At 38.5% G+C, this 12037-nt stretch overlaps 1 protein-coding gene across 1 annotated transcript in view; it reads left to right on the forward strand.

The window, feature by feature from the left end:
* Window positions 1–684: 684 nt before the first annotated feature.
* LOC107553611 (kinesin-like protein KIF11) overlaps window positions 685–12037 on the forward strand; it is a 13605-nt gene continuing 2252 nt past the window's right edge. Inside the window, exons 1-17 of the mRNA XM_016235903.1 lie at window positions 685–829; window positions 1034–1166; window positions 1735–1867; window positions 1965–2062; window positions 2305–2383; window positions 2764–2949; window positions 3068–3192; window positions 3301–3391; window positions 3496–3738; window positions 3810–3905; window positions 4031–4119; window positions 5089–5176; window positions 5318–5506; window positions 5605–5812; window positions 6524–6633; window positions 7197–7259; window positions 11759–11812. Coding sequence (XP_016091389.1) covers window positions 1087–1166; window positions 1735–1867; window positions 1965–2062; window positions 2305–2383; window positions 2764–2949; window positions 3068–3192; window positions 3301–3391; window positions 3496–3738; window positions 3810–3905; window positions 4031–4119; window positions 5089–5176; window positions 5318–5506; window positions 5605–5812; window positions 6524–6633; window positions 7197–7259; window positions 11759–11812 — 1932 coding nt within the window. The 5' untranslated portion in view covers window positions 685–829; window positions 1034–1086. The remainder of the gene's footprint in view (window positions 830–1033; window positions 1167–1734; window positions 1868–1964; window positions 2063–2304; window positions 2384–2763; window positions 2950–3067; window positions 3193–3300; window positions 3392–3495; window positions 3739–3809; window positions 3906–4030; window positions 4120–5088; window positions 5177–5317; window positions 5507–5604; window positions 5813–6523; window positions 6634–7196; window positions 7260–11758; window positions 11813–12037) is intronic.

Genomic DNA, 12037 nt, shown 5'->3' on the forward strand with positions numbered 1-12037 from the left:
CACACACCCGGAGCAGTGGGCAGCCATTTATGCTGCGGCGCCCGGGGAGCAGTTGGGGGTTCGGTGCCTTGCTCAAGGGCACCTCAGTCGTGGTAATGAAGTAGGAAATCGAGCATATTATAAAGTGACATAAAAAAGAGAAACACCACACTTAACTCTTCTGTAATGTCGTACAACACCACATTTTAAAGCGATCATAAGACATAATACAAACATTAGTCTAACAAGAAAAATGCATGAGTTATGTCAAGTCAAGTCACCTTTATTTATATAGCGCTTTTAACAATACAGATTGTGACAAAGCAACTGAACAGCATTAATTAGAAAAAAGTAAAATAAAAATTCTTTTATTTATGTCAATAAAATAAATATGAATTGTTTATGAATTGAAATGTTTATTGTTTATCGGATTAGTTTTATTTACGCCCTTGATATATATTTTAAAAATGCAGAATAATTACGCCAGCTTTATTGAAATATATAGTTATTAATTAATTGATTAATTATTCATTAAATCTCGCTCTCGCGTCCAGTACTATCAAAGTCCTATAGTCTTTTGGTTCTATTCAAAAACAATGTACTTTCCCGAGATGCATCCGCTCCAGCTCGCCTCCTTCAGACCAATCCGAAGGATGGTGAAAAACCCCTCTTCTCTGATTGGCTTAAAGCTGCAGATGTGCAATTTTCAAAGTTGGTTAACTGCAGCTCTAGTGGATTCGTAGTCTGAGCGAACGGCACAGAGTGTATCCAAATAACCTGCGGTGTTGGTTGGATTTTAAACGACTTTGGCATCTTATTTGAGCTGCTTTTAAGGGGGATCAGTTGAACGGTACGTGCATTTGCTAATCTTGTCCTTATTAGCTTGTTTTTGTCATTTATTTTGGTTAGGCGCCATGTAGGCTCGGCAATGTCATACTAATGTATCTGCTGGTGTTTGCAGTATGTTTATATTTTTTTAAATGGCTCAATATTTATATAAAGGATTTTCCAGGGTGACGTATATTTGCCTTTTAAAAGCTAATTTTGTTTTAAGGTTACATTTAAAGGGCATCTTCAGACGTGGAGCACAGAAGACGCTCCTTCAACATGGCTTCATCACAGTTAACTTTACCAGCAGCCAAAAAAGATGAGAAAGGCAGAAATATACAAGTGGTTGTACGATGCAGGTAAATGTAACGTTACAGGTTTTGTATGTGTATTTATATTTTTTGTAAGTAGTATAAGCGAGCCTCAATCACAGATTTTGTATGTTGTAAGTTATAACTTGTATTGTTTACAACGTGCATGTTATTTTTTTTTTACACTACTAGTTACACAAAACTCTCTTTATTATATTCTGCCTTACAAACATGCATTTCTACATTGTTTTTTTGTGTGTGTGTGTGTGTTTTTTCTCTGAGGCACATTTATTATTCATAAATGTGACATCTTGCCCCCCTGCTCACATCACATGATTTAAATGTCCAATTTATGAAATATGCGTTTTCTGGCCAGAGCAATGGTTTGATCATTTGTATGGTTTTTCGTAATTGCTGACGTTTTAGCCGAAAAGCCTGGTATAAGATATTTCTTTTTATTGATCTATTTTCTTGTGTTATGTGGCTTTTCTAGATTTGTTTGTTTTTTCTAAATACAATTTGTGTGTATTTATGAGATGGAAATGAATGTTTCTCCTTTCTTAGAAACTTAGAAAGGAATGTTTAACCTTTCTCACATCTGATGTGTGATTCACAGACCCTTCAACACGGTGGAGCGTAAATCTGCTTCTCATACTGTTGTTGAATGTGATCAGAACCGAAAAGAGGTGATGGTCCGTACTGGGGGCGCCACAGACAAAGCAGCAAGAAAAACATACACTTTTGACATGGTGAGTGTTTAGCTTGTTTTCCACCCACATCCTGAGTATTAATGTCATCTAAATCTTTTCCGGTGTAGTAATGTTCATTCAATTTCAATTGGTTTAGGTTTTTGGTCCTTCTGCCAAACAAATTGACGTTTATAGGAGTGTGGTTTGCCCCATATTAGATGAAGTTATCATGGGCTATAACTGTACTGTTTTTGCGTGAGTATCTTTATTTAAATGCCAAATCATTCGACTTTACAGATAACTTTTTGTGTTGTGTTTAACCCGAGGAAGTGTGTTTAATCAGTTTTGGACCTACAAATTTTATTTGGTTTCTATACTACATTTTATTAATTAAAGTTTGATTTCCACCATGAAAATAGCTAAAAAGCTTGTTTGGTAATAACAAACAACTAAACAAATCTGTGTTTTTATTGTGGATTATTTCTTTTTGGTTTAAGATATGGACAAACTGGAACAGGGAAAACTTTCACAATGGAGGGCGAAAGATCACCCAATGAGGAGTTTACTTGGGAAGAGGTAATATTCAAGTCAGAGTTTGGAAGTTCTGCAGCAGTCTAAGTGGGCCATGTGTCAAACCAATGGCTGTTTAAAGGGGCCATATCATACGTTTATTTAGTGTTTTCTTTTCTAAAGGCCTCTAATGTTTCTTGCACCAGTAACAATTTTAATTCCTCATTCTGACTCGCAGAATAAACTGCTTGTTTTTACAAATGTACCTGTAGGACTTCAATAAAGATGACATCTTTTATGCTCTTTGCATATGAAGAAATAAGTGCTTGCTTTATGAGGTTTTGCTATTGGGCCTCAATATAAATACCAATATTTTCATAATACGATTTGCTCCGGGATTGATCAGGGTTTTTCCCTCATTCCTCCTTTCACGGTTTCTCTTACAGGACCCTCTGGCTGGAATCATTCCCAGAACTCTTCATCAGATCTTCGAGAAACTGTCCAATAACGGCACAGAGTTCTCCGTGAAGGTTTCTCTGCTGGAAATCTATAATGAGGAACTCTTTGATCTTCTCAGCCCTGCTCCAGATGTCACAGAGAGGCTACAACTGTTTGATGATCCCAGAAATAAAGTATGCTTTTTTTGTGTGTGTCTGTAATGCATTATACCTATAATATCCATATATTTTTCCTTTGAAAATGACCATTTATTTGTGTTCGCTAAAACAAGACATTCTGTATATCTGTCAGAGGGGTGTGACCATTAAAGGTTTGGAGGAGATCACTGTACACAATAAGGATGAGGTGTATCAGATCCTGGAGAGAGGAGCGGCCAAGAGAAAGACGGCCTCCACGCTCATGAACGCTTACTCCAGGTAGTAATTGCATCCTTACATCCCAATTTAAGAGGAAAGAAGTCAGTGGATGTCATTGGTGTTTTGTTCATGGCTTGTAACGTCTCTTTACACCTTTTGCTCCACCAGTCGATCTCACTCGGTGTTCTCTGTGACTATTCACATGAAAGAGATCACACTGGATGGAGAGGAGCTGGTTAAGATTGGAAAACTGAACTTGGTGAGTTTAATTTCTTCAGATCTGGAGGTTCAATCTACAACTCTGGCTCAAATTCATCTGTTAAAGTGTTTTTAAACCAGCAACTCATGTGTTACTCTGTTTAGGTGGATCTTGCGGGTAGTGAGAACATCGGGCGATCTGGAGCTGTGGACAAGCGTGCACGTGAAGCTGGCAACATAAACCAGTCTCTGCTGACTCTGGGTCGTGTAATCAAGGCTCTAGTGGAGAGAGGGCCTCACGTGCCCTACAGAGAGTCCAAACTCACCCGTATTCTGCAAGACTCACTGGGAGGACGCACCAAAACCTCCATTATTGCCACTGTGTCTCCTGCCTCCATAAATCTGGAGGTATGACTTATGCTGTATCTTTCTTATTTTGTCCTTGTTATTAGGAGTATTGATTTATAATTTAATTGTAGGAAACTCTGAGCACTCTGGACTATGCTAACAGGGCCAAGAATATCATGAATAAGCCAGAGGTCAACCAAAAACTCACCAAGAGAACTCTGATCAAGGCAAGTTTCTTTACTGTTTGTACATAATACATTTTCATAAGACTTCCTGGACAATATATTTCCAGTTTCTTTTTCATGCATCATTGACCAACAACCTATTCATGTTTCTAAAATAAATGTTGTAGGAATACACAGAGGAGATTGAGCGGCTGAAAAGAGATTTGGCTGCCACCCGTGACAAACACGGAGTGTACCTATCTCTTGATAACTATGAGTAAGTTCTGCATGCGTATATTTTTTACTCTCACCAAGGCTGTATTTTTTATCAAAAATTGTTAAATAATATTAGTATTTAAAATGACTTTTCTATTTTAATAATTTTAAAAAGTAGTTTATTCCTGTGATGGTAAAGTTGAATTTTCAGCAGCCATTACGCCAGTCTTCAATGTCACATGAATTGCAAAAAAAATTTAGTTTTTGTTTTACTACAATGCACAGGTCTTTGCTGTCACTTTTGATCAATTTAATGTCTTTGGTTAATGGTCTTAATTATAAAAAAAAAAAAATTATAATTCTGTTGACAAAGGATGCCTCAAATTGTGCAGTCAACATTTTCCTTTCCTTTTTTTGTTTAACCACTATTTTCCCATTTACAGGAATATGAACAGTAAACTGATGTCTCAGGAAGAGCAGATGACTGAGTACACAGAGCGGATCGCTGGATGGTAAAGTTGAATTTTCAGCAGCCATTACTCCAGTCTTCAATGTCACATGAATTGTAAAAAAAATTTGTTTTTGTTTTACTACAATGCACAGGTCTTTGCTGTCACTTTTGATCAATTTAATGTCTTTGGTTAATGGTCTTAATTATTAAAAAAAAAATAATAATGCTGTTGACAAAGGATGCCTCAAATTGTGCAGTCAACATTTTCCTTTCCTTGTTTTGTTTAACCACTATTTTCCCATTTACAGGAATATGAACAGTAAACTGATGTCTCAGGAAGAGCAGATGACTGTGTACACAGAGCGGATCGCTGCAATGGAGGAGGAGCTCAAAACGGTGAGCAGCATCTTTTAAATCCATTCTACTTCTGCTTTTCTATATGTACAAGTCCTGCCAACTTCCACTTTTGAGATTATAAAAAAAAAAAAATTATAATTCTGTTGACAAAGGATGCCTCAAATTGTGCAGTCAACATTTTCCTTTCCTTTTTTTGTTTAACCACTATTTTCCCATTTACAGGAATATGAACAGTAAACTGATGTCTCAGGAAGAGCAGATGACTGAGTACACAGAGCGGATCGCTGCAATGGAGGAGGAGCTCAAAACGGTGAGCAGCATCTTTTAAATCCATTCTACTTCTGCTTTTCTATATGTACAAGTCCTGCCAACTTCCACTTTTGAGTGTGTGTCTGTGATGTCATGACAATGAGTGATGTATGTAATAAATATTGTGCTTTTGTTTTGGCAGATTATGGACTTGTTTACAGACAGTAAGCAGAAATTGGACCATTGCACTGAAGACCTGCAGGACAAAAACCAGAGGCTGGAGGAGACTCACAAGGACCTAATTAAGACCAGGCATCGCCTCACTCGGGAGGAGTTCATCACTTCACAGCTCCAGAGCAATGAGTGTCAACTCTTCAGCGCTGCTGACCAGGTCTGTGAATCAGATGTGTAGTTTGGTGATGCAATGATAGGATAGTATGCATAAATGTTATCCCGATCTATCTCTCTCTCTCTCTCTCTCATATCCAGCTGTTGAGCACTGCTGAGACCAGCACTCAGGATGTTAGTGGTCTCCACGCTAAGCTGCAGAGGAAGAGGGAAGTGGAGTTTCATAACGGGGAGGTCCAGCAGAGCTTTGCCCAGCGCATGGAGAACTGCTACAACAGCATGCAGACCTTGCTGCAGGAGCAGAGCCACAAACATGCCGCTATGATTGACTATTACCGCTCTTCTGTGGGTAAGATGTGTCACGTGACTCCACTCTCAAATTCTAAGGGTGCTTTCACATTAGCACTTTTTGTGCGCACCCGGGTGCGATTGACGTCAGAGTTCGGTACGTTTGGATGATGTGAACACGGCCTTCCGAACTCGGGTGCGCACCTGTGAACTGTACCCGAGTCCGCTTAAAAGGGGTGGTCTGGGGTACGGTTCAAGTGAACTCCGGTACGGTTCGCTGCTGATGTGAATGCAATCGTATTAAATCACGGAAGTGAACCGCTATTAATGACGTATTATTTGATAAAAATGTGTGTTTCACTCACTTTCCTAACGAGCGTGACTGACGTGCTGCAAGCAGAGAGCTGTATATCTCATTTCTGTTTGCCTTCAGAGTTCTTTAGAGCATTTGCAGTACATTCGTAAGGCAGACATAGTTGCCGTTATGTACTGTAGCTTTGGAAACAAAACCAACGGTTCAAAAACATAAATAAAATTGAAGAGAGCAGTGCTACGCATTTTGCCGTCTTCTCCTGCGCCAGTGTTACTAAGCAATGGGGTAAACAGCTGCTGTGAATATCATATAATGTGAACACAGTCCGGGGGAGGGGGGAGCAATCTAACCAAGTATGAAAGCACCCTAATATGCTATTTTGGGGGGTTTAAAATCATTTCCAGCAAGTATCTTCAGGAAAACAATCACGTTAATGTCTGTTTAAATGTCTCTGTGTAGGTGAGCTGCTGAATACGAATGGCACAGTGTTTAAGGAGACGTTAGGTGCTGTCTGTGAGTCTTACAGCAGTATTAAAGGGGCTGTGGGAGAAGGTGTGGAGCGGTGCAAGGAACCGCTATTAATGACGTATTATTTGATAAAAATGTGTGTTTCACTCACTTTCCTAACGAGCGTGACTGACGTGCTGCAAGCAGAGAGCTGTATATCTCATTTCTGTTTGCCTTCAGAGTTCTTTAGAGCATTTGCAGTACATTCGTAAGGCAGACATAGTTGCCGTTATGTACTGTAGCTTTGGAAACAAAACCAACGGTTCAAAAACAAATAAAATTGAAGAGAGCAGTGCTACGCATTTTGCCGTCTTCTCCTGCGCCAGTGTTACTAAGCAATGGGGTAAACAGCTGCTGTGAATATCATAATGTGAACACAGTCCGGGGGAGGGGGGAGCAATCTAACCAAGTATGAAAGCACCCTAATATGCTATTTTGGGGGGTTTAAAATCATTTCCAGCAAGTATCTTCAGGAAAACAATCACGTTAATGTCTGTTTAAATGTCTCTGTGTAGGTGAGCTGCTGAATACGAATGGCACAGTGTTTAAGGAGACGTTAGGTGCTGTCTGTGAGTCTTACAGCAGTATTAAAGGGGCTGTGGGAGAAGGTGTGGAGCGGTGCAAGGAGCGAGTGTTACATCAGGAGAAACTCTCTCAGGAGGCTCAGAAAAGCATGCTGAAAATACTGGTAAGAACTCCATGATGTTTCAAATTGTAAACTGTTTTTGACAACGCTTTATTGGTAAAGGCTAAATTGTGTTTTTATGTCTTGAAACCATCAGTGGTCTTCTTAGAGGGATAGTTCACCCAAAAATGAAAATTTGATGTTTATCTGCTTACCCCCAGGGCGTCCAAGATGTAGGTGACTTTGTTTCTTCAGTAGAACAACACAAACGAAGATTTTTAACAAACCATTGCAGTCTGTCAGTCTCATAATGGAGATGAATGGGAATCACTGACCGAATCAGATCGGTCTGTGCAAGAAACTAAACGGTATTTATATTGTTTTTTTACCTCTGATTCACGCAATGTCCGAACTGTCCTGAGCGGCGGCGCGTTCTCAACAGCAGGTGCATGAGGCTTCTTCTTGCTTTATGGCGGATCGCAGACTTAAGTGCATTACCGCCACCTATCTCTCAAATGGACCATTGACACTATCCACAATCTCAATTAGGAGTGTCAATCAGAGGTAAAAAACAATATAAATACTGTTCAGTTTCTTGCACAGACCGATCGTTTTGTGTCTTTACACATCAATGTATCGTCACGAGCTGCAGGGATTAATTTGTTTTTTTTATATATATATATATATATATATATATATATATATAAGGTGACTTTGTTTCTTCAGTAGAACAACACAAACGAAGATTTTTAACAAACCATTGCAGTCTGTCAGTCTCATAATGGAGATGAATGGGAATCACTGACCGAATCAGATCGGTCTGTGCAAGAAACTAAACGGTATTTATATTGTTTTTTTACCTCTGATTCACGCAATGTCCGAACTGTCCTGAGCGGCGGCGCGTTCTCAACAGCAGGTGCATGAGGCTTCTTCTTGCTTTATGGCGGATCGCAGACTTAAGTGCATTACCGCCACCTATCTCTCAAATGACACTCTATCTACAATCTCAATTAGGAGAGTCAATGGTTCACTTGACAGATAGGTGGCGGTAATGCACTAATAAGGGTTTAATTTGGTTTTGTTTGTGTATGTTTTTTTGACTCTCAAAGCCATGATTCCATCCACTTACATGATATGACTGAAAGACTGCAACGGTTTGTGTTAAAAATCTTCGTTTGTGTTCTACTGAAGAAACAATTTCACCTACATCTGGGATGCCCTGGGGGTAAGCAGATAAACATCAAATTTTCATTTTTGGGTGAACTATCCCTTTAAGAAAAACTTTACACATCAATGTATCGTCACGAGCTGCAGGGATTAATTTGGTTTTGTTTATATATATATATATATTTTTTTTTTTTACTCTCAAAGTCGTGATTCCTATTCACCTCCATTATAAGACTGACAGAATGCAACGGTTTGTGTTAAAAAATCTTTGTTTGTGTTTCACTGAAGAAACAAAAGTCCCTACATCTTGGATGCCCTGGGGGTAAGCAGATAAACATCAAATTTTAATTTTTGGGTGAACTATCCCTTTAAGGGTTTTAGATATTAGTAGAGGTTCTCAGTCTTTTTGAGTCCAAGGCCCTCCATTATTTACAAAAATAATCAAAGGCCCCATAAACTTAAACTATGGTCAGTCCTAGTTTTTGTAAAAAAAAAAAAAAACTAAAATGATTCAAGTAATTGAATTTCTGGATTTTAAATGTTTTAAAGGGGTCATATGGTGCTGCTAAAAAACACATTATTTTCCACATACTGTACATTATTGTTTCTCCTCTATGCCCAGCCTTCTGAAACGCATCGATTTTTACAAAGCTCATCGGACTGAAAAAGCGTGGTGTGCTGTAATTGGCCAGCTATCCAGTGCGTTGTGATTGGCCGAATACCTCAAGCGTGAGACGGAAATGTTACGCCCCTCACCATACTCGTTTTAGGGGGGTGTGGCTGACTCTTAACTTTTATAAAGAATATCTCTTTGGATTTGAGACTTTAGTCTTTGCAACTTTACAGATCTTCTTTATGCACCAAGAGCTTGTAACACTCCAAAGAGAAAGGAAAAAATGAAATTGCATCATATGACCCCTTTAAATCAGGGGTGCTCGAACTCGGTCCTGGAGGGCCGGTGTCCTGCAGAGTTTACAGGGTGTCCGCGGGTCCTTAAAATGTCTTAAATTACGTTTTCCTAATATAAGGCCTTAAAAAGTCTTAAAATGTCTTAAATTCGGATTCGATGGGTCTTAATTATTTTTGGTCTCATTACCGCTTAAATATCTTAAGTCTGACGGAGCTTATGACTTTACAATCATTGGACAGACCGAAGATGTTTTCTTCCCGCGGTAAGTTACTCCGTCATCAGAGAGAATTGCAGTAAGTTAGCAGAATACAGGCTCGCGCTGAGGCTCACTCTGTTTGTCTTGAGCGTGACCACACACACAAACTCAGAAGAAACGCACTGAGGTAAAAATTCTAAATGTTTAGTTTATTCATAACATGATATAGTTAAATAACACCATGACATGTGAGCTATTTTACTCCATATTCCCCCAACGCAAAAACATTCAGAATGATCACAAATTCAAGACATGGGGGCAGAAAATGTGTATATATATGTTATTATTTAAAAGCTACTTGTGATGGGCTTTTGTTCTTCATGTGACTTTCTCATCAACACCTGCATTTGGTGGTTATCAGTGTATTACAAAGGTACAAAACAGATGTCAGTGCTTCAATAGGTTGGTATATAATAACATTTTATCAGTTAATGAAATTACGGTATTTGACTGTAAATTTAAGTTAAAACGGTAAAACCTAAAACGTTGCTACCGTATTTTTTATGGTAAAATTCTGCAAAAACCGGCATCTAAAATGTAAATAGCCTAAATGAATACTAACATTATTAGACTTGCAAAAAATCAATATTACATTTATCATGCTGATATCTGGAGAAAAAAATGACACCTAGTGTGATATAGATTAAGTATATTAAATTATATAAATATAAAAGACATACAGAGGCATTTTGCCTCATATCTTGAATCTTATGTGGATTTTAAATGTTTTAAAGGGGTCATATGGTGCTGCTAAAAAACACATTATTTTCCACATACTGTACATTATTGTTTCTCCTCTATGCCCAGCCTTCTGAAACGCATCGATTTTTACAAAGCTCATCGGTCTGAAAAAGCGTGGTGTGCTGTAATTGGCCAGCTATCCAGTGTGTTGTGATTGGCCGAATATCTCAAGCGTGAGACGGAAATGTTACACCCCTCACCATACTGTGATGCCCTGTCTGGCCAGAGCTACGAGACAAAAACATTAAAACCCATAACAAACGAGGCATTTGTTGCATCCAGTGGGGACATAATTACGGATTATAATGACTTATACTGTCGTTTTACGCATTGCGTTGCATCGCGGCAACAACAATACTACAGCGAGAATAAAAGTTACGCCTTCTTTCTTTGCGTGAACATTTGGGCGGCATTATGCAAATCTTCCCACATAGTGAGGTAGATATGTGGGGGCGTGTTCGAACGAACCGTTTTAGGGGGGTGTGGCTGACTCTTAACTTTTATAAAGAATATCTCTTTGGATTTGAGACTTTAGTCTTTGCAACTTTACAGATCTTCTTTATGCACCAAGAGCTTGTAACACTCCAAAGAGAAAGGAAAAAATGAAATTGCATCATATGACCCCTTTAAATCAGGGGTGCTCGAACTCGGTCCTGGAGGGCCGGTGTCCTGCAGAGTTTACAGGGTGTCCGCGGGTCCTTAAAATGTCTTAAATTACGTTTTCCTAATATAAGGCCTTAAAAAGTCTTAAAATGTCTTAAATTCGGATTCGATGGGTCTTAATTATTTTTGGTCTCATTACCGCTTAAATATCTTAAGTCTGACGGAGCTTATGACTTTACAATCATTGGACAGACCGAAGATGTTTTCTTCCCGCGGTAAGTTACTCCGTCATCAGAGAGAATTGCAGTAAGTTAGCAGAATACAGGCTCGCGCTGAGGCTCACTCTGTTTGTCTCGAGCGTGACCGCACACACAAACTCAGAAGAAACGCACTGAGGTAAAAATTCTAAATGTTTAGTTCATTCATAACATGATATAGTTAAATAACACCATGACATGTGAGCTATTTTACTCCATATTCTCACAACGCAAAAACATTCAGAATGATCACAAATTCAAGACATGGGGGCAGAAAATGTGTATATTTATATTCAAGTTCCAGTCTGGAAATCATTTGTAAAATAAAGCACCTCATTATCCAAGTTTTCCCGAACTGTTGGATTTGTAGTTTTAGGTTATTTTAAATCATGTTAAGTCATTTTGAGGCCTGCTTGGAAGTTTGCTGAGGTCCCCTGGTTGAGAACTACTGGAAAGGTGTTTATTTAATTGTGTATGTCTTTTTTTTTTTACCTATTTACCTTAGCCATCTATTCTTGTTGTGATGCCTACATTTCTTTGTAAATGGTTTATTTTTTAGCATTGTATAGAAGTTTAATATTGACCATTCATAACATTTATTTATTTTTATTTATTTTTTTTCCCCTAGGATGAACACAAACAGCATTTAGAGGAGGTTTTGGTTGCCCAATTAGTTTTTAAAGTAGAACTTTTTGATTTGAGCGGCAAGTTTTTAGAACACCATGTCGTGCACAAGACACTGTAAGCAAAAGTCGAAAGCATAACGGTCAAAGATGTTTGTCTTGTGCATGTTTATATAGAAAGGCAATGGAAAAATAGCGCAGTGGAATGGGAAATTATGCAATGTCTAATTCATTTAAAAGGTTAGTTCACCCAAAAATTTAAATTAGCCCATAAATTACTCACC

Source organism: Sinocyclocheilus grahami, unplaced genomic scaffold, assembly GCF_001515645.1.
Source record: "Sinocyclocheilus grahami isolate Dianchi unplaced genomic scaffold, SAMN03320097.WGS_v1.1 scaffold18.1, whole genome shotgun sequence".
Lineage (NCBI taxonomy): Eukaryota > Metazoa > Chordata > Actinopteri > Cypriniformes > Cyprinidae > Sinocyclocheilus > Sinocyclocheilus grahami.